The sequence below is a fragment of the Euprymna scolopes genome, chromosome 3 (assembly GCF_053919585.1).
Source record: "Euprymna scolopes isolate OS-2025 chromosome 3, ASM5391958v1, whole genome shotgun sequence".
Taxonomy (NCBI): Eukaryota; Metazoa; Mollusca; class Cephalopoda; order Sepiida; family Sepiolidae; genus Euprymna; species Euprymna scolopes.
In genome coordinates, this window is record NC_136484.1 from 78,113,241 (window position 1) to 78,136,369 (window position 23,129).

At 34.3% G+C, this 23,129-nt stretch overlaps 1 protein-coding gene across 1 annotated transcript in view; it reads left to right on the forward strand.

The window, feature by feature from the left end:
• LOC145256431 (NAD kinase 2, mitochondrial-like) overlaps positions 1-15,767 on the forward strand; it is a 198,186-nt gene extending 182,419 nt beyond the window's left edge. Inside the window, exon 9 of the mRNA XM_080115338.1 lies at positions 12,904-15,767. Within this exon, the coding sequence (XP_079971464.1) occupies positions 12,904-12,922 (19 nt within the window). The 3' untranslated portion in view covers positions 12,923-15,767. The remainder of the gene's footprint in view (positions 1-12,903) is intronic.
• Positions 15,768-23,129: the final 7,362 nt, after the last annotated feature.

Consider the following 23,129-nt stretch of genomic DNA (forward strand, 5'->3'; position numbering starts at 1 on the left):
AAGCAGAAGGAAGTGTTTAGACACCAAGAACCAGTTTATTAATATAACAATCATTGAAGACTAAGAAGGAGAGAAACCTAATTATGGCTTGGATTGATTACCAAAAAAAATATAGTGTGCCCCACATGTGGTTATTGCAATACTTGTGATTTATATAAGATCCATTCCGTAATGAATAAAGATGTGGCATTAAGCCACACTAATGAAAAAATAAGAATTCCTGATATCAACATCCGAAGAGGAATTTTCCAAAGGAGTAGTTTATGTCCTTTACTTTTTGCCTGGCGGTAGATCTGCTAAGTAAAATACTGAATAAAAACCGGAGTGCTTACAGCAAGAACCAAACAAGAGTCAACCACCTGCCCTTTATGAATAGGCTTTTAAATTTTCTTCTTTTGAAGAAGATTGTAACGCTGGGTATGGGGCAGCCAAACTAGCTGCCAACATTGCCCTGCTTTTTATTTAAACCAACCAAGAGCTCTATTTAGTATCTTCGTTGTTCCCTTAAGTGCAATTGTCTGGATCTCTTTTGCGCTTGGTTCACCAGGAATATTAGTTAGGTAGGACTTCAGGTTCTTCATAAGCCCTATGGCACCTATAATAACTGGTATGATTGATATCTCTAAGATTCCAGTTTCTTTTCATATCATACATGAGACCTTGAGATTTGGTCTGTTTCTCCCTTTCAGCTCTATTCAGACCTCCATCATTAGGAACACTCACTTAGACCAAGGTTGCAACTCTCTCTGACTTATTCCATGTAACTATGTCAGGTTTCACAGCAGTATTTTCAAGGTAGGTGGTTGTAACGATTACATGGTTGTAATGTATGGTATTTAAGTCATTTCCAATTGTTCTTTCAGGTTGATGTTCCTAGGATTTGCTGCTACATTAGATGTTTAATTTTTTACAGATGATCCAGTGGATGTACTTACATACTCCATCATGTCTCGCTGTGTAGTAGCCATCCTCTAAAAGAACCTTGCAACTTGATGCTAGATGACTCACACTTTCCAATTCCGTGTGGCAGAATCTACATTTGTTGTCATTAGTCAGACGTGCGATCTTCTTGAATGCATTGGTCATCAATCCTTGGTCTTGAACAGCCATTATAACCCTTTCCTGATTGTGGTGGAGGGATCCCCTTTTGAGCTAGTCCAAGGAACCTTCTTTGTCTATGTATTCCTGAGAGAGTTCCCCTGAAAATACTTTGCATGCTGATGTTGGTCCCACTCTTTGAGGTTCCTCTTTTGAATGAGTTCAGATACTGACTTAAGTCAATTCTTGCAAGTTGTACATAATTTCTCCAAGCATATTGGAATAAAGTTTAGTCTGAATAAATGTGAGAACGGCTTCATTAGAGAAAATCCAATGGAAGACATACAGCTTGAAGATCAATGGCATCAGACGTAGAAGAGATTCAATTCAGTCAAGTAGAAGAAAAAATTAGAGAATATGTTGTGTTCGGAAAATCTGTAAAAAGAAAAAAAAAAAAAAAACTTTACACACAAAAACAAGGTAACTGGCTTTAACCACATCTGTGATAGCATATATCTTTAGCATTGTTGACTGGCTACAAAAAAAAAAAACATCAACAGAATAGACACTAAAACCAGGAAAATGTTGACACTGTGCAGAGTAATATACAAAAACTAGTACCTGCCTAGACTGTATCTACCTACAGGAGCTGGTTCTCTCAGAGATTGGCCAACAATATTGTGCCATTATTGTGAGCACCAGGCAATATCTGATGAGTTCCGAGAATTAAAACAGCATCAGTAAACGAGAGCCAGCAGCACAACCTCTGTCACAAAACTGGCCAAACATTTTAAGACAAGACTATCTTACAAATAAAACAGAATCAGAAAACAAGTCTGTTACAGAAGAGTTGCCAAAAATACATCAAAACCTTCCATTTCAAAAAGAATAGGATGGACCAATCAACAGTTTGCCAAGTATTTTCTGAATGAATTCACTCGAGACTATATAGATAAAGGTTTTATAAACTGGTTGAAGAGAGGATCGCTTCACTGTGATCAGGAGAGGATTATAATGGCTGCCCAAGATGGAGGTTTAATAACCAGTCCTTTTAAGATGAGTGGTCTCAGCAATGGCAGCAAATGTGAGGTACTGCTGTGGCTACTATACAATGTGACACTGTGGATTGTGTAAATGTTTGCACTTGATCATTTGTAAAAAGCTGATTATTTAATGTAGCATCAAATCCTGGGAACACGCATACCAGAAAAAACAATTGGAAATAAATCATACACCATTCACTATGACTATGCAATTCCTACAGCTATGCACCTAGAAAACTGCGCTATTAAACCTGACAGTGACATGGGGCAAGGAAAAAGAAGCAATTCTTCTATTAGATAAGTTGTTCTTTTAAATTTTTAACTCCAGTTATTACTGTTTTTCTGTGTTAAAAGTTGCTAGAATGCCATGGTAAGTCAGAAATACTCTGTCCCTCCATCCCTCCTCATTTCTTAACACAGTTTTTCATGTCTGAAGGGAGAAGACCATTCTATTTTCATAGTGGAACCAATCAGGTTCAAGGATTTAGAATATTATGCCATTTTATATTCAGCAACCAAATTCAAACACAAACTTAGGTGAGATGAACTAATCTGTAAAGGTAATCTTCCATTTGCCTGCTTTCCGGCTGACTATAATATGGTTGTTTTCAAGTCCAATGTAAATAAGTTCTTGAGCCATTCCCTTTAAGTAATCCAATTTACCAAATTTCCAGTATTAACAATTACAACATATCCCTTTGACCACTGTACACTTATTAACCCTTAGCCTCGAGTGGCCTCTAGGCCTTGATAAGTGGTTTCTTTATAATAAAAAAAAAAAAAAAACATATTTAGAATTGGATTCTACATCTACTTTTTACTGATGATCAGCTGCATACACTACCCTGCTGCAGATGAAGAAGCATGATCATGTGTAAATTACAACATGGCAAGTTTGAAACCAACTGACAAGAAAGTAACCAGCAAAAATCTCACAAAAGATGCTTTCATCACTCCTAATAGGAAGTAAAAATACGATTATTTCTAATTCAATTTTGGCCTTCATTTTTGAGGTGTGAAAAGTGAGCATTGCATCATTTATAATAGTAAAATTGCACTAATGGACAATTTTTAAAGTATCATCCAATAAAATGACAGTAAATATGAACATTCAATATAATTCTATAAATGTGCTTATTTTTTTTTTAATTTAATTTTTTTTTTTTTAACAATTTCAGCTGCAACTTACCTCATTATAAGTCGATAAAAATGCTGATATATACAATTTTTGTGGTGGAAATAAAGTATCAAATATCATAAACGTATACTAATTTAAAAAAAAAAAATCACAAAAACTATTAAAAGACCTGGAATTTTGCATGCCTAATCAATACATATTGTAGAATGCTATATTCAAATGTCAGCTCCATGTACTTCTTAAATAATATCCGCAAGAAAATATGATAATTTTATGTCGTATTTTTCACTTTGTTTATCATGGCGATGTAATTAAAGAAAAGTACAAGTTGAACATCAATTTAATTTTAATAAAGTAAGAACTGCATGTTATCAGCAATAGAGTTCTTTATACAATTGGTATTTCTTTACGAGTTTGTTGAATTCTGTGTTAGGCACTGATCACATTGGTTCATTTGAGGTGGTTTCCTCAACTCCTTCTCCAGTCAAACACATAGTGAAAAAACTTCAGTTGCCCTTCTTCAATGTTTGTGGCACAAATCTCTTGTTTTGCATTATTAAATTGTTAGGTGAAAATACAGACTAGTTAGAAAAATACCCTCTCCTCCATATGTTAAGAAATGTGTTTCCAAAAGTTCTCTACGCAAATACTATTTTTTGTTTTAACATAATTTTATTTTTGTATTGGTTTTGTTCAAGTTAACGAGATTGTTTACAAGTGATTTATTTGTTTTGTGCGGACCGTTCTGTTTTACGTTGAATGCCCAGAAAAAGTTCCTTCTGATTAATGTTTACCAGTTTAAAAAAAAAAATGCAAACGAACTTGGCTTTTTTTCAGAATAACAGTATATTTTTTTTATCTGGTTAATCAGAAAGGACTTGTTTGTGACATATGTGAAGCAGAATGATTCGCACAAACCGGAATTTTATAAGAGATTCATTCATTTGTTTTTCATACAAGAATTTGCGACGCTATAAAATTCCTATGTTAACAACTTACAATTGGGAACTTGTTCAAGAAATTGTCCTGTTACTGAATTCATTTGAAGAAATTACCAAAGGAGAAAGTCACAGAACTTCAACCATATCAATGATAATATCTACAATTTTAGCTTTCAGGTTAATTACTTTCAAAAGCTGTCCAATCTAATTCTAGTATTTCTAACTTTAGCAGAATCCTTACTATTGTTAACAATTCAATCAATGGAAACAAGATTTTTATCCTGTCTAAATAGTAAAAAACTTGTGTCTACTTTCCTAGATTCAAATTTAAATTTCAAAAGAATGACATGGAAAAGAATTGGATTCTACATCTACTTTTTACTGATGATAATGAAGCAGAATCGGCAGGTTACAACCTCTATCAAGGGTCAAGAAGATCCAAGTGAAAGTAAAACTGTATATCTTTCAAACCTGTATGATGAATTAAGACACTGAGTATAATGATGCGGATGGGGACAAGTTAGGAATTAAAAACATTTATTACCTTAATATAATAAGTTTGACGTCCAGGAGGGATTTGAGACCAACAAGTCAAACGAGCTGGAACAAAGGAAGCAGGGAATAGATCAGGATGAGGAACATATGTTATAAGAGTACCGTAATCTGGGGTGACTTTGGTCCAGATTAGGCACAATATGCTTGTAATCTTTTTAAGTAAGGTACACACAAAATTTTTGCTGGTGTTGAATTATAAAGTGGACAGGAGCACATAGAACAAAGGACACTTTGTCAAATATTACATGCTTAGTAATTGTTGGCAGATATTCCAATCGGCCAAAATCATCCCTGCATGGGGTGACTTTGGCCTATCTAACATTAAAACAAGTTTACATATTGATTTTAGTATATATTTTGAAATGCTGCTAGAGAACTGGCACTATTTTGATTCCCAAAGGACCCAGGGATGGAGATTTGCTGTCATGGGAGACATTTTGAGCAGCATCTCTGCTGTTCCTTGGTGTTGCTACAGGCCTTGTTGAAATGATCTTTCCTGGAGCAATTTCCATTTCGTGTTTGTTGTTCCAAATTTTTCCCCATATCTAAGTCTTTTGATCTCCGAAATAAAGACCTCACTGATTGACTACAACAGATCAGATGGAATTTGTGGAAGGTGTTTTAGAACTTGACGCTCATCAAGAGGAAATATTCCACATTTCTTGAAGCGTGCCACAAGATCTTTTTGGTTTTTAGTTCTTCTATGTGGTTCTGCAAAAGTTTTGAGAACAAATTTTTGGAGAAAGTGCTTTGGGATTTTTTGGGTACATTCATGTCCCCGGAGAGAAGCAGTTTCCACGTTACCTTCTTTGGTGCAAAGAAAGCAACATCTAGTAGCTGACACAAGTGTTGCATTTGGTGGAAGGCTGATGAATTGACTTAACATTGCTTTAGAACAGTGGTTATCAACCTTTTTTTACTCATGGACCCCTTTTCCCTTTTTATCTTGGTGGACCCCTTCATAACTATTAGTCATAAGACAATCTTCTATTTTTCACCAATATAAATTTTGAGGTTTTAATAATCCAAGAAATATTATATAATTAAGCTTTATTTTAAATGAAAACTAATTTAATGGGGTAAACCTGGAAAATAGAAATATTATAGAAACACGTGGACCCCAGTTGAGAACCCCTGCTTTAGAATGTCTTCACTCAAGTGTGATGACAAGTTGTCACAAATGAGGGCCATTTTTTTCCTTGTAACTTCATACAGTATGAAAGATCCACCGTAACTTCATACAGTATGGAAGTTCTATTACTATTCCTGCTATAAGGCTTGTAGAATTTTTTGTACTGTTAATAATTCTTTCTGAATACCGAACACCCTTCTTGAAAAGTTGAGTTGTAGCATCGCCCTCCTTGTACTGATCGATATGATCTTGGTATTTTTCTGGCTGAAACACAAACAATATCATTGTATAAACACTACTGCCATTTTTAACAGGCAAATAAAAGTTTAAAGATTAAATATATTGTCAAAATAAAATATTCAATTCTAAATTTTATGCAGAACTTGGATTCACCCCACACATATCTGCATACTGTGGAGTGACTTTGGCCATTCCCAAATCTCACCAATGATGTGTTTTATCATATTAACTTATTTTCATAATGTTTATCCTTCTTACTGCTTAACCAAATCTTAAACAAAGAAAAATATTCTTTTTACTCACAGAAATTTGGATCAGATCGATCGCCAACATTTTTAAAGATAGAGACAACAGAGGAATCCTTACAGCAAGAAGGAAAACAGGACTGAGAGAAACCGAGATTAAATAATTTCAAGAGGACAGAAGTTCAGGTACACAACGTTTGAGAACAACAGGAATCAAATCAGGAGCAGAAGCTTCAGATTGGTCGAGACCAGCAAGAATTGTAGCAACCATCTTTGGAGTGATACAGAAACAAGAGTCTGATCAGTTTTTAAAGGAAAATCTGGAAGAATAGCACCAGAATCACTGATAGATAAATTGTCATAAAAAAGATGCGCAAAGAGATCAGCCTTATTCTTAGAAGATGAAATAACATAAAGATCATTAAAAAGAGGAGGAATAATAGACTTGCCACTATTATAGATTCTCCAAAAATGAAAGCCAACCTTTTGATATGAGATAGTCGCAAATCCTTTAAGAATAGCTAGACAGCCTCAGAAATTGCTCTCTTTCAGGCATTGCTAGCTCTTCTGTATGATTGTTGAGAAGCCTCATAACCATCCCAACGATACTGATTGAAATACTGATTATGATGGACAATGGCAGAAGCACAAACAGATGAAAACCAGGAAAGAGAATGAGGTTTGATCTGAAACTGCCAATGAGGAATAAAGGTGCCAATTCCAACAAGAAGCTAGTCATTAACCTCCTTTGGAGCAGCATTCAGAAATATACCAAAACTTGGACCCCATAGAACATCACATAGAAAGCTGTGAAACCCATCCCAATCTGTTCTCCTGTAGTTAAATGTCTTTCTATGGAAAGGATGACTTCACAGAAGAATTAACCTTACCATCAATGACAGCATGATAACAATGGAGGAGAAGAGGAAACAGAACATGATTCAGTAATAGAAGTGAGAAAAAGATTAAGTAAAGTCATTCTCTCTCCTCTGATCTTGAGCACATGCTACAATGGGGAAAGAGGTGGCTTGTTACTTTTAATGCATCTAAAAGCAAGCTTTTATCTTTACATCATCAGCGCTCTGATCCCCATCTGGCATCAATTGAAATGAATGGCTCTCGTCTTGTGGAGGCCTCATGTTTTGACAAGCTTCTGGGCTTAACCTTTACTCCTGATCTGAAATGGAACATATACATTAAATCCATTACCAAGGCCACTGGAAAAATAGTGGGATCCTTCTATCGATCCAGTAGATATCTCACTGCTGACGCAATTCTTTATCTATATAAGAGCCAGGTATGTCGAAGAATGGAGTACTATTGCACCATCTGGGCAGGAGCTGCTAGAAAAGACTTATCCTGCCTTGATAGAGTTCAAAATAAACTTCGTAACCTCGTAGGGGATGTTCTTTTCTCTTCCCTACAACCTCTTTCTCACAGAAGAGATGTTGCGAGTTTTTCTCTGCTTTATCGTTATTTTCATGGCAAGTGCTCGACTAAGCTCCAATCTGTGGTCCCTCCTCATCAAACTTTCACAAGAAACACTCGTCTAGCAGAAAACAGTATCAATAATTCCCCCCACTCTTTATCTGTGCCTAAACCTGATCATAGATTCCATGAACAAAGCTTCTTTCTTAGAACTGCACGCCTGTGGAATTGTCTTCCATTTTCCTGCTTTCCAGCTAACTACAATATGGTTGTCTTCAAGTTCAACGTAAACAAGTTTTTGATGAGCCGTTCCACTTAAGTTAACAAATTTACTGAATTTCCATTACTAACGATTACTATATTGTCCAATTTCTACTGTACACTCTTTAACCTTTATCCTCGAGTGGCCTCTTGGCCTTGATAAGTGGTGATGCCTATGTAAAAAAAAAAAAAAAATTAGACAGAAAAGTTAAGACACATTTCACCAACAAGATCTGTGCGATTAGAGTGGGAAAGCCAATCACAATGGTGGGCATTAAAGTCACTGAAAACAAAGATGGAGCTTGACTGATGAAGTTGCAATACATTATCAGTACTGTTGGATATAGCATCAACAACAGAGAACTCCTTGTCAGAAGAGGAAATGGTATGAAAAAAAAAAAACAAATAGAAAGTGGAGTGCAACAAAATCGACCTCAAACCGATAAAAGGACATCTATGATATTGAAGACTGGAGACAAGTACAAGAGATGCTTGCGAAGAAAAATATGAAGAGCATGCAAATGCATGGAAGCATCTAAGTGAACAAGAAGTAAATAACCCTTCACATGTAGATCATCGCTATCGATAGAAGAATCTAAATTTGTCTCACAAAGAGCAAGAATGTGAGGATATTTGTTCAAAAGAAAAGAATATTTTACCTGATGTTACCATAAGAAATGCTTGTTGTGTAGATCTGTAGATGAAATAAAGGTAGAATCACATCAAGACAAAGCTTAAAAGAAATCCCACTACCAACATTCAATCATCTGTACTCTAAACAGGCTAATCAAAAAGATAAGCTCTTCAAGAGACTACTAGAGAAAGAAAAGGTTACTAAGTTATTTGACAAAAAAAACCCCCTAAACTAGTTATGTGGCTAACCAGAAACCATTGTTTTTATCATGACACCATCACACTTCAAAAAAAGCTAAAGATAAGCTTGTATTAAACAGTGGCATTTCAGAAGATTCAGTTTCAAACGACCAAGAAATATATAATGCAGAGTTAGAGAGTCATAGAAAAAAAAGACTTGTGTCAACAACGACCAGGAATACAGTAAAATATAGATGAATACGGCCAGAGAAAATAAAAAAGACTTGGTGTCAAGAACAAACAAAAACAATAAAGTTGAGGAGGGTAAGAGAAAATAATAAAAAGAAAGCTTAGACGATACAAACAAAATACTATGAATAAAATCAAAGAAATCAAACTTGTATGATCCAGGTAGTGATGCTGAAAAGAAATTGACATCTTCAAACATGCTATTAAATTTTGGAAAAATTGGGGAAAGCAACATCTTTTTGATGAAGTAATAAAATCAAAGAAATCACGCTTGTACGATCCCAATAATGTAGCTGAGATGATATTGACATCTTCAAAAATGCAGTTAGAAGTTTGATAAATTGGCGAGGGGATATTCAATTATAGAACTTGTATCGTTTTTTTAACAAGTGCTTCTGCAGTTTAATTAATCGTGTTAACGTAAGTAACGCGCCAACATTAACTGAGCAGAAGAACCATTTAAAGATTGTCAATTTGATCGCCAAAATTTTAAGAGTCTACAATGTTTTTTCTACAATTAGAGGCTCCCAAATGCTGCTTTCTAGGTTTGGTCTGCTTAGTAATTTTTCTTTTTTTTTTAGCATATGTGCTGTCTCCTTGAGTCACCTGACACTCTGCCTTGCATCCCTGCCAATTATTTTGACCTTGTTTAACAAAATGTGTTCCTTTTTCTTTCCATATGTGATCAGCTAGTCTTGACATTTTCACTTCTCAGTGTTCTTCTGGTCTTACCTTTAGATTGCAACCAGTGTCACCTTTATAAAGTTTTCTGCATTTGCAGGACATCTCATATACATTGTTTTTTGTCATGAGACTTTCAGTCGAGGGCTTGACTCGTACTAGGTGTTTATTGAGAGTCGAATCACTCTTGAATATTGTTCTGATGTCATATGGACTGCCCGTTAAAAAAACTTTTTTCATACAGTCCATATAACATGGCTTATTTTACCCTTTTGACCTTTAAAAATCTTTCATAATATTCAGAGTTTATCTATCTAACAACTCGCCAAGTTTAATTCTATTCTACTCAGTCTATAGTTAACAAACGCATAAAGAGACTTCATTTTATTTGCATAGAATTTCATGGAATCTTTGTTCCAAAACTCCTTCAGATAGTTCTGGCATTATAGTGCAGGCATATATGCATAATATTTCCTCTTTCCTCTGAAACACAGAAATAATCATTGCCATTTTTGACAGACAAATAAAAATTAAAAGATTAAATATCTTGTCAAAATAAAATATAATAATATATAAATATATAATAATATATAAATAATATAATAACATAGAATATTAATCATTACCATAAGCTGGGGTGACTCCGGCCACCCAGGGTGACTTTGAGCCATTAAGAAAAATAAAAATAAAGATAATAATGTGTAAATAATATAGGATCTCTGCATTTTTAAACATAATTTCTAGGTCCTATATGATGTCACAATTTTACTGACATATTGTGATGCAGCCGCACACATTTTCTGCGGAGAAATCTTCAATTTTAAATAGAGTCAATCAGTGAGGTCATTATTTCGGACTGTATGATTTTCTCTGCTGAAATTTATATTTTCAAACTTCTGTGAGTACAAAGAATATTTTTCATTGTTTTGTTAAGATTTGGTTATGTTAAGCAGTAAGAAAGATAAACACTATGAAAATGAGTTAATTAATATGATAAAACACACTATTAGTGCAATTGGGGGACTGGCCAAAGTCACCCCACAATTCTGCATAAAATTTAAAATTGAATATTTTATTTTGACAAGATATTTAATCTTTTAACTTTTATTTGCTTAATCATGGCAATGGTCATTTCTGTGTTTTTATTTGCCTGATTATGGCAATCATCATTTTTGTGTTTCAGTCAGTAAAATACCAAGATCATATCGACCAGTACAAAGAGGGAGATGCTACAACTCAACTCAACTCTTCAAGAGGAGTGTTCAGTATCCAGAAATCATTGTGAACAGTATAAAATTTCTATACGTCTTATACTAGCGAGAACAGCAACAGAAAAAACACTGCCATTGTCCATTGTGTACAAAGCAAAACGTCTCTGGTCAACATGGACTGAAGGTAGGCCAGAGAAGATTCACTATAATCGTTCCAAATCTGGATGGTTCGATCACATCACTTTCAAAGATTAATTTGACTCTGTGGCATTTACATACTGTATAAAACTACAAGGAAAAAAGGCCCTCATTTGTGACAACTTGTTATCACACTTCAGTGAAGATTCTAAGGAAATGTGAAAAAAATGGTATTTAGTTCATTTGCCGTCCAACAAATGCAACACTTATGTCAATCACTGGATGTTGCTTTCTTTGTACCAATAAAGGTGGCATAGAGACGGCTTCTGTCCGGGATCAAGAATGTAACCAAAAAATCTCAAAGCATTATCTCAAAAAACTTGTCCCCAAAACTTGGAAAACCTCATGGAAGAAGAACTAACCAACCAAAAAGATCTTGTAGCTGGCTTCAATAAATGTGGCATATTTCCTCCTGATGAGAGTCAAGTTCTGAAACGCATTTCACAAATTCCATCTGATCCGCAGAGTCAATCAGTGAGGTCATTATTTCGGAGCTCAAAAGACTTTGATATTGAGAAAAATTTGGAACAACCAACGCCAAGTAAAAAAACTGGAAATCTAAGAAAAAATACATGTGAATAGGAAATAGGAATAGGAAAGAGCATTTCAACAATACAATGCAGCTACAGCCATAGAAAAGATGCCCCCCGTGACAGCAAGTCTCCATCCCCAAGTCTTTCAGGGGTTCAAATAGTGCTAGCTCCCACTTCTCCAGCAGCAAATCCAATATTTGAGATTGCTGCTTCCTCTTCAGATGCTGACACAGATACTGTTACCAGTCATACAGAGTCAAGAGAAAACGAATGGACACCATCTAAGCTAAACCAAAAGACCATTTTCGATTTTTTTGAGTGAAAAATGGCTGGTACCGTATCAGCAAATGTCAAATTTGTGCAGATTCAATTAAGCTTGTGGTTTGTTAAGTAATAAGTTATGGAGAGTTCTGGTCATTTCAAAATTTATACTAAAATCAATGTGTACACTTTTGTTTTAATGTTGGATAGGCCAAAGTCACCCCATGCCGGGATGATTTTGGCCGATTGGAATATCTGCCAACAATTACTAAGCATGTAATATTTGACAAAATGTCCTTTGTTCTATGTGCTCCTGTCCACTTTCTTTATAATTCAACACCAGCAAAAATTTTGTGTGTACCTTATTTTAAAAAGATTACAAGCATATTGTGCCTAATTTGGACCAAAGACACCCCAGATTACAGTATATAATTAAATATTACTATGAGAAAATATTTAAAGTGTCAATATTGGTTTTGGCTGCAAAAGTACACATTTTTGTTCTTGCTTTAAACTTTAGTTTTCTCTGCATTTTGACCTGTGCATGATGAATTTTTTTGAGGTGCAAACTGCTATGTGCTACAAATAAATGCAAAACCATAAAAATAAAAAAACTGATTTCAAAGTAATTCTCTCAATTTTGTATTATCCATTTTATTTAATCTGCACTTCAGTTTAATCAAACGTAGATCAACAAATAAAAATATAATTGATATCTGAATAAATATTCTATATCCAATACACGTTTGTAGTGATAGCATAACACTAAAGGATTGTAACCCATTGGTGTAGGAACACATTAACACAATCATTAGTTTTTCAATCTTAACAGCATGCTGTAATGAAAGTGTTTAATGCTATCTTGTTTATATATGTTAATAAATCATTAATATGACAACATTATAACTACCCACCTTTTTCATTACATATTGGCAGCATGGGATACAAACAATGAAAAAATTAACACGAGAAAATTCTCTTAAAAATCCTCACAGAAAATGATGAAAGAAAAAATGTCTTTTACAGAATAGTTCAAGGAAAAACAGGCTACCAATGTAATTAAACTTTTGTCTTTAATTCGCACACATGTGATATACTTTTTCTTGGATTCACACCATATTGAATTTCTTTCTGTGTCAACATAACCGTATTTGCAATGACTTACAGCAACAATATTCCATCATTTGACTGGAATGCCACAAAGAAATGCTGTCTAAAATTAATTACAACACTGTTTTTTGGCACTAGTCAACTGTAGCATGAATGAATTTCTATGAAACAAGCGGTTTTCACAGCAAATCCTCAGTTCAGCTCAGGAGTTAGGAGCACTCGCTTTCTGACTTGACTCTCATCAAGTTGGCATTTCCAGTCGCTGTGGGGACCAGGGGCGACAGAATGCAAAGCACACTCTACTCTCTACTGCTGCCTACATCCTTGGACTCCTTGCCGCCTGCCACTCCAGTTCCTGAATCTGCTTCAACCCTGGCTCCCTTCCAGCGAACCCTAACCCTGGCTCACTTCCAGCGACTCCAGCTCACACCTGCAGCTTCTAGCAACTTCAGTAGCTCCAGTTCACTCATATAGTGACTCCAACACTTCCAGCCACCAGCTCCCGTGGCCCTCTGATGTCCAGTTGTCCATACCCATACCAGTGTCCACAGACGTCACATTACCTGTTTCAGTGGCAACTGTTGTCCAGCTATCCATACCAGTGGTCGCTGATGTCCAGCTACCTGTTCCAGTACCTACTGACGTTTGGCTATTAGTTTCCAGCATTTGACCCCTGTCTATACAACTTGGATCAACTTGAAGTACATTAATCTACCTCAAGGACACAAGAATCTTAATCCTAACCCAACGCCCATTCTCACTCTAGCTCATCCTGAATCCATTGCCGTACATTTTACCTATTTTCTTGATAAACAATAAAACGCAATATCCTATCGTCTTTAACTGATCATCTATATTTGTTATCCTTCTTTGCTATTGCCATTACTTTCCTTGCCTTGTATCTATTTTATTAAATGTACGGTCAATTGGCACCTTCACACCCATTTGCCCACTGCAACAAACGCATGCTTTTCACTGTGAAGCTTGTCCAGCATTCGGATCAAAATGTGATGCAAATAGAAAACTCAACCACCGAGTAGCAGTTTGTTTATCAAACACCAAATCAAAACAAACCGAAGTCGAGTTCATAAGTTGTGATACAAGAGCTGAAGGAAACCAATGTCTACATTTCTTAGAATGTTTCCGCAGAAATTAAACACTAATGATTTTCCAAACGTAAAAAACCAAACAAGTAAGAATTTGGTAACAAATAATGGAACATCAATAAAATGTAGAATGTTTCCACAGAAATTAAACACTAATGATTTTCCAAACGTAAAAAACCAAACAAGTAAGAATTTGGTAACAAATAATGGAACATCAATAAAATGTAGAATGTTTCCACAGAAATTAAACACTAATGATTTTCCAAACGTAAAAAACCAAACAAGTAAGAATTTGGTAACAAATAATGGAACACCAATAAAATGTAGAATGTTTCCACAGAAATTAAACACTAATGATTTTCCAGACGTAAAAAACCAAACAAGTAAGAATTTGGTAACAAATAATGGAACATCAATAAAATGTTATGGTAGCATCAAAATACCATGTAAATATAATAATTCAGACTAGCATAACATCACTTTCTAAAACAGTTCTAATTGCTCTTCATTGCATAATCATTAACTGAAAAGCAAGAAAGAAGAGACTTAGCAATGCTTGCGAACAACACCAATCACAAAAACTGCATAATGAGAGCAAACAGTTGCAAAAATTCCAACCCCAAGATTTTCCAACATTGACCATATCGTTGAAGAATTGAAACATGCAAAAAATGTATTATGATCTACCACCAATTGCCCCTGGACAAGATGTACACAGGTTGAATAACCAAACAGGGAAATGGAAACTAGCAACAATTATGAAACAAAATGTGCAAGATCGAGATCCTACATCCTTTAACTCCCAGACGGATCATCAAAAAGGAAGGAACATAATCCAAATAAGAGCAGCAGAAGTACTAACTCATAAACAGGTTCGTTTCAATGACCACATCATTACAAACAGGACATACTAACCCAAACAACACCTTACACTAGAGAAATCCAAAACAGTCAACATATAAAACAACAAGGACTAGCCGTGAAATACAATAAAAAGATATACCACAAGTATCCAATAACAGAAATATGAGAACAATATTTTTCCTTTTCTATCTGGTAAGATGGATACAGTGATATCATAGAACTACTTTCCTACATGCAAGAATTGTAACCCTTTGGCGTAGAACACACAAACAGCCATTAATTTTTAAATCTTAATAAAAATGAACAAATGCTTTTGTGAAAATTTCACTTACCACATTCACCAGATTGAACAATTAAGGATTTTCAGTCATCAAGTTTAATAAATTCGGATTTTTCTTATTTGATTGTATTGCATGAAGATTAAAAACGTTTTCTTTATTATGACCGATGTACACCAGAGATCAGTAGCTCAATTTCGTTATGTATGCTATTATAATTAACTGTTATATTTTCATTTAAAGGAAACGCCAATGCAAATTGTTTTGTTGTTACTGTTTAAAAAAAATAAAAATAAATAAAAAAAAAAAGATATGCAAATTCAGTTTCTTGCCACATGATTTTGCACGCGTTCCTTTTTCTTTAAAAGACTGAGTTCTTTCTCTCTTGCTTTAGTAGCTGTGAATTTTGTTCAATAAAACCTTGGAAAGAGTTTTGTTTTACGTCTTCATTTATTTACAACATAATTTCCATGGCATCATCCGTCGTTTCTCTCAAACTAGCTGAATATTGCACGGAGAACATTTTCTTCAATGGTTGCGAGTATAAAGAAATTGACTTTACAGTGCTTCCTGATTCCTGTATGGATATTATTCTCGGATTGACATTTTTAAAACTACATCAGGGTATCACTATTTCTTTTGGTGGACCTCAAGATATTCTAAAAATCTACACCCTAATCAAGATCAGCTGTGCTCCTGTGAAATTGTTTTGAAACTTAACCCCTGATTGCAAACCTATCGCTGCTAAATCCTGCAATTACTGTGCAGAGAATGCTTGATTCATTGAAAAGGAAATTCTACAACTGCTTGAGGATAATGTAATTGAAATAAGTTATTCACCATGGCGTGCTCAGATTGTTGTAACTTCATCACTTAATAAAAAGAAACGATTGGTAGTTGATTTCTCCCAAACTACTAAACGTTTCACCTTACTTGATGCATACCCTTTGCCTCGGATTGAAGACCTTGTGAACCAAATAGTTCAATATCGTATATTTAGTACAATTGACTTACTCAAAGTGTACTACCAGATCGAAATTTGTCCCGAAGATCGGCCCTACACGGCCTTTCAAGCTGGAAATCGTTTGTACCAATTCAAATGAATACCCATGGGTGTCACTAACGGGGGTTTCTGCTTTTCAATGGTTTATGAATTTTTTCATTTCTAACAACAAATTATCTGGAATTTTTCATATATAGATAATATTACTATTTGCGATAAAACTCAGGAGGAACATGATGTTAATTTGGAGTGTTTTTGTAAGGCTACCTCAAAATAGATCGAGAAAAATCAAAGTTTTCACTTCATTCCATCAATTTGCTTGGGTACCAAATTTATAACGGGACTATGCAACCAGATCCTGAGTGTTCGAAACCTCTTTTGCAAATGCCTCCTCCTTCTGATTCAGATTCGTTCAAGAGGTGTCTTAGTATGTTTTCATACTACGCGAAATGGATACCTAAGTATTCATACAAAATTCGTCCACTCGTCGAAAAGAAACAATTTCCCATGCCTCCTATATTTATCAATTCCTTTGAAAAACTAAAGAAAGACGTTGCAGAATCATCTGTAAAAGTTATTGATGATGAATTATCATTTACTATTGAAACCGATGCCTCAGAAAAGGCTTTCGGAAGCACTCTCTTACAGACTGAGAGGCCTGTAGTGTTCTTTTCTCGATCGCTAAAGCCATCTGAAATATGACTTCACATAGTCGAGAAAGAAGCTCATGCCATAGTCGAGTGCGTCCGAAAATGGAGGGATTTTCTTGCTGGGAAGCACTTTACTATTGTAACAGACCAGCAAGCCATATCTTTTATGCTTAAATTAGCTAACCTAATACAGAATATGAATTTGACTATAATAGTCAGAACCCTGAGAACAAACCTTCCCAGAGGACCACCGATCCTTCGAATAGCGAACTACCTCCATGCCAATCTAACAGAATTTGCAGACCAGTCCAGCGACTGGATTTATAAAAAAAAACAACAAAAAAACAAAAAAAAAACTATTTACAATCTCTTTTACAAGTGGGGGAGATTGTTATATTTTTATTTAAAGGAAACGCTAATGCAAATTGTTTTGTTGTTACTGTTAAAAAAAAAAAAAAATGCAAATTCAGTTTCTTGCCACATGATTTTGCAGATGTTCCTTTTTCTTTATAAGACTGAGTTCTTTCTCTCTTGCTTTAGTAGCTGTGAATTTTGTTCAATAAAAACTTGGGAAGAGATTTTTTTTTACGTCTTCATTTATTTACAACACTACAATAACTCGAGAGTTATTTATTCTGCACTTCAAATCACCAATTTCTAGTTTAAATTCGACACCGTTGTCAAAACTTCCGACTTCCAAACGCAACGATCTTTCCAGCTGACTTAACAGTAAGTGTTAGTAATACGCCTTTTCTCAACTTGCCTCATGCTCGTTTCACGTCCGCTTTTATAGACCAGTCTCATTTGTATAAATATTCACAATAAAACAAACTGTCTCGCCATGTTAGTTTTTCCTTTCTTTCTCTTTCATTTGACTCCACAACCGACCCTTTGAATCATGCACACGTGCTAGTCAAGTAAGTCACGCGTTTCCCTACAGTTATTATTTGTAATCTTCTGTTCCCTGGAAGCTGACAATGTCATGCTAGTTTCTAAGAAAAACTTGATTTGCAAAGGTAAATGCAATCAAGAAATGACTTGATTGAATTGGAGATTGAAGGATTGAAGATGGAGGCTCCTGAGAATAACCCCAAAAAGACGGTGGAAACAAAGGGGGTTGAATAACCTCCACCAAGATCTCAAAAAAGCTGGGCTTATTTCAAACCAAACCTTTGATCATGTATGATGGAAACAGTGGCATTGTGTATAAGAAATGATTCATCATGATTCACAAAAACCGATTAAATGGGAAAAAATCAATTCACGCATATATAGGTTCTTTTTTTATAACGATAAACTTTAGTAGCGAACAAAATATATTTCATCATAATAAATTTAAGTAAAAGATAATAATAAAATACTTTATCATAGCAATTATAAAATTAACCTTTAATTCAAAATTAATCTTCCATTTTAAATTAGTCTTTGGCTTATTTTTTTTTATTTTTTATAAATGTTCATTTTTATATCCATTCAAAGTTGTTAGTAAACATGATAGTGTACGAATTTGAGGTCATCTTGATCACGTTTACAAACACGTTTTCACCTGCTGCAAGTGCACGATAAGAAAAACCAGTTTTTTTTTTGTTGATGAAATCTTAAAACTTCTTTAGGTGATGATGACCTATAAACGTTTTAACCAATCATGCTAACTTTCTAAAAATTCATGAAAGTTAAATATGAACATTCACGTCTATAACTATAAAATAATTCAGCTTTTCAAAGTTTCAAAGTAGTAACAGATAAACCTCATGTCATCATGTGAATAACATTGTCATCTTGTATGATAAGATTGTATTGAGATTAAAGTAGGCAAGATTAAAATTGATTATATATGCAAAGTATACAGGGTATGTCAGAAAAGAAATGAGATTTGTCACAAATAATTATTTGTGACACAAATTTCAATTTAAAACAACCAAATTTTTTTTTTTCAATTCAATTTAGCAAAAAATCAAACAAGCATATTTCAATTGTAGGGAAAGCCTGGTAGAGATTTACACAGAATTTGGACACCATAGCAGCTTGAATTGTTGCGTTGTTGATACATTTATAATCTCACTTAGAAGTCTATTGCAAGCTCCAAGGATTCTGATTGAGAAAATGGCTTTCCTTCAGTTTAATTGAAATTGGCAGTAAAATAGTTCTTGTAGTGTCCACGTTTACCTTTTTCTGTCCCAGGAGTGACAGATTCTGAGGTATATCATACTGTCTGTTGATGATTGTAGGCCAAAATGAAATCACAGCATAATCATTGGCGCTCAAACGAGAAAAAGATAAAGCTTTTTTAATCAACTTTCACCCTAGTAGATTCAATAGACTCTGCACCATTCGAGTCGTCAGTCTTTGCTTTCTAAAAGAATATCTCATTAATTTGTTCTTATTATTTTCTAAACCGATGATTATTTTTTCCATTTTATAAGTCTACTTACACATATATTTTTTTATATGTTGTGGATAGAAAATTAGCATTTGGGGTAAAAGAGTATTTCCAGTCTTTTCAGATTTACTCATGGGAGTTGCGATCTAGTTTACAATTGTAAATTAAAATAAAGACCCCCCCCCACCTAAATCAACACATTGCAAACAAGAAAAAAGTCAGTGAGCATCCCTTTCACCTCAAAAAATTATTATAAAATTAAATTCCAATACAATGCATTTTAGTTCATTCATATACCAAGTCAGACAATTATTATTTTGTTGAATTGTAAATTAAAAACTTTATTTTTGTAAAAAAAAACCTTTATGTGTGATGCTCCATCATTTAATATTAACTGAAAAGTATTAATTTGCATTATATAATAAATAAAATAAAAATAAATACAAAACTGAAAATAGAAATTATATGAAAGTAAACAACGAAAACATTCACCAATCCAAGTAATTACTACATCTATCTATCTGTATATATAAAAGTCAAAATGTGTGTATGTGTGTGTGTTTGTATGTCTCGCAAAAACTTTCGACAGATGCGTTGGAACATGATGAAGCCAGTATCGTTTTAAACCTCGATCTTTCAGATGACAAATAACGAAAAATTGGCCAACAACATTCATCCCTTCACCCTCAACTCGCCAGTTTTCTACAAGGGTCGCTTTTTCCACCGACATTTTTGCAAGTCATCGTCTCCTTTCGATTGACTGTGCTTAATTTCGACATTCGCGACTTCCGGTTTTGCTATGGACGCATCGGCAAAGACATTACGTTTTTTAAAACCTTTTTTTCTCCTTCACATTACGCATGCCTCCTGCCCCCACTTTTTATTTTTGACACCTCTCTCCACCCGAGCTGTTTACTTTTTTTTTTAGACTTCCTTACTCGACACACCTGAGCAATGCTGAGTACCTCCGCTAGTTAATTATAAAAGAGTAATGTCTTTTGCCTAAAGTGGAAAGTTCTATTCAATTAATGTCTTTAAACAAATTAAAAATTTTCCTTTCTTTAATAAAATATCAATAGTACATCCACATTATAGTTTTGTTTTTTGTGGTTATAAGTCTCATGTCTCAATATTGTATGTACTTATGCTACAGTTCAAATATCACACTTCGCTGAAAACAGGTTTTTTATCCAAGCTAACATGAGCAACAAGATTTCAGGTTACTTTGTGAGAGCCACCAGCAGTTGATAATCAGGCGTGACTGCCATTTTGCTTTTTTTCTTTTTTTCCTCATAACTAGATGCTACATATCTCATATTATTTGGACTCTTCGGACTACTGTTCTCATCTTAAATGTCATTTTCACAACGTTTCAGTTGATGTAACCTTCGGCCTTCTTCAGGTATATCTTATCAAACTCTTGAATGTTTCTATTGAACTTGGGAATTTGGATGGAATTTCAAACAGAACCCTTCATGGGGGTAGCATGCTCCATTCTGTCAGCCATGACTGGATAGAGGTCCTAAGGAATTTGCAATTGTTACTTTATGGTCGCCCACATTCAGAATTGAACATCAACCTTCAGGAGAATATCACTTATACAATTGATTTTTTTCTAAGTACTTTAACCACTGCGCCACAGGGTCCTTGTGAAAATGACACTCAAGATGAGAATAATATTCTGAAGAATCCAAATAATATGAATAACTAATCCTCATCTAAAGAATCCAGAAATTTTCACACTTATTATTTACTATGGTGAGAACCCTTTGATCTCCGTTATGTCTAGTAAATGTTGGCATTCATACATGAAAACAAATTGATACAGCGCTGATGTTTCATCCCGATCAGCCTTTGACGCCATGCTATACAAAAAACAAAAAAAACAAAAAAAAAAAACAACTGCTGCTTTGGGGCAAAATTTGTTTTTTTGCTGTCACAGATTTTATAGTTTGATGGTGCCTCACTATGATTTCATTGCCACATGAGCAGTACTCAGATCTAAAATATTTCTTAATACCCCACTTCTTACACAGCTTTCTTAAAACTTCCAAGCAGAATAACATACTTTTAACCATTAGGATCTCTTCTACTGCCCCCCCCCTCTTTCCATAACAACTTTTTTTTTTTTATCTCTTCTGTCATTACTGTTCTAATTTTTTGCCATATCACTATTCTCCCAGGTCAACAGTCAATCACAGTTATCATGGCGATAATGCATGATAGCAATTTCTTTATGTGCAATTCATCTTTATCGTAGCTGGACGACACAGTACAGCATAAATTGATACTCCCTACATTGCTCTCCTACCTGAACATCCTTCACTTTCCTTGACAGATACAAATTTTTTTCCTTCCCAAAATGATGCATAATTATGCAGATCCTTCAGCTCTTTCACTATGCAACATACCAGAGCTACATAAGAATCAAGCCACATAAATATCTCCATTATATAAAAATTCATTAAATTTCAGGAGTATCTAATCTTTCATGGTACAGCAGTATTGATAGCAGTATTGATCTCAGTTTAATGGAGAAGTTGAATTATTCAACAGTGCAATCTCCGCAAATCGCAAAATTCAAACAGTTGAAAAATCGAAATATGAATTTCCTGTTCTAGTACTGCATCGTACATCATGCAGTGATAGCAGTAAGAAATTGCTGATGAATCATCAACTTGAATAAAAGTTATAGCTTATGGCTATTTAAAGGTTTCAGAAACTAAAATGAGACATAGCTACTAGTCAAAGAAAAACTCCAAACATCAAAAAATGAAAGAATATTTTGTGCAAAAACCTACATTATATCAGCAGACTAAAATGAACCTTTGAAATGTGATAAAATTAATAAAATGTTGCTATTAGAAAAGGAATTCATAGTGATGTGTACTAACTAGAATAGCTTGCCAGCCACAGATCATCCTCCTCCTGATATGCCATACAGTTCTAATTATGACACTGATCTAAATACTGATCATCTTATTCCTTGTCCAAGCACCTGCAAACTCATCCAAGTTTCCAAATTGTGAACAAGTTAGTTCCCAATATTTTAAGCAAAACACTCAGCATAAGCTCTGTCAGCAGAATTTTATATGTTTAATTTTTAAATAAAAAGAGGAAAGATGTTGTGAGCAGAAATAGCAAGACAATCTGTTGCTTTGAATTTCTTGTTACATCAAAATAAAATTGCTAGTCCATGAGTTGAAATATATCTAACATAGAGATAATAAGCAATTTTCATGCTTAAAATGACTATTCACAATGATTAGTATCTTTACATGAACTGGATTAAGGAATCATGCTCAGAATAACACCTAACATATAATTAAAAATGTTTATTCAAGAAAAGAAACATGAAATGTTAAAAAAAGAGGTACCGTTACCATTCTCATCATCATTCTATTATTCCCTTTGAGTTATTCTATCAAAAATGAATCAAACTTTCATTTCTTTCCTTTTGAGAATTTGCTTATAACATACTAACTTAAGATTGCGATTTGGCTACTATTTTCTCTTGAATTTAAGTGTAACACGATTTCTAGTGCCACGTGATGCTGGATTACCTAGCTGGGCAGGCTTGCTGAGTCTAGTATGGTTATATTGTAAGTTGACAATGTCAAAAAATGAGATATTTTCTTTTTAGAGATATCAGAAAAAATAAATCTCTCAATGGTAAAAGAAATTACAATTGTTAGACAAATCTAGCTAATGTTATTGTCAACCAATTGCCATCTGTCTAAAATAAGGTTTTTTTTTATTGATTATGATTTT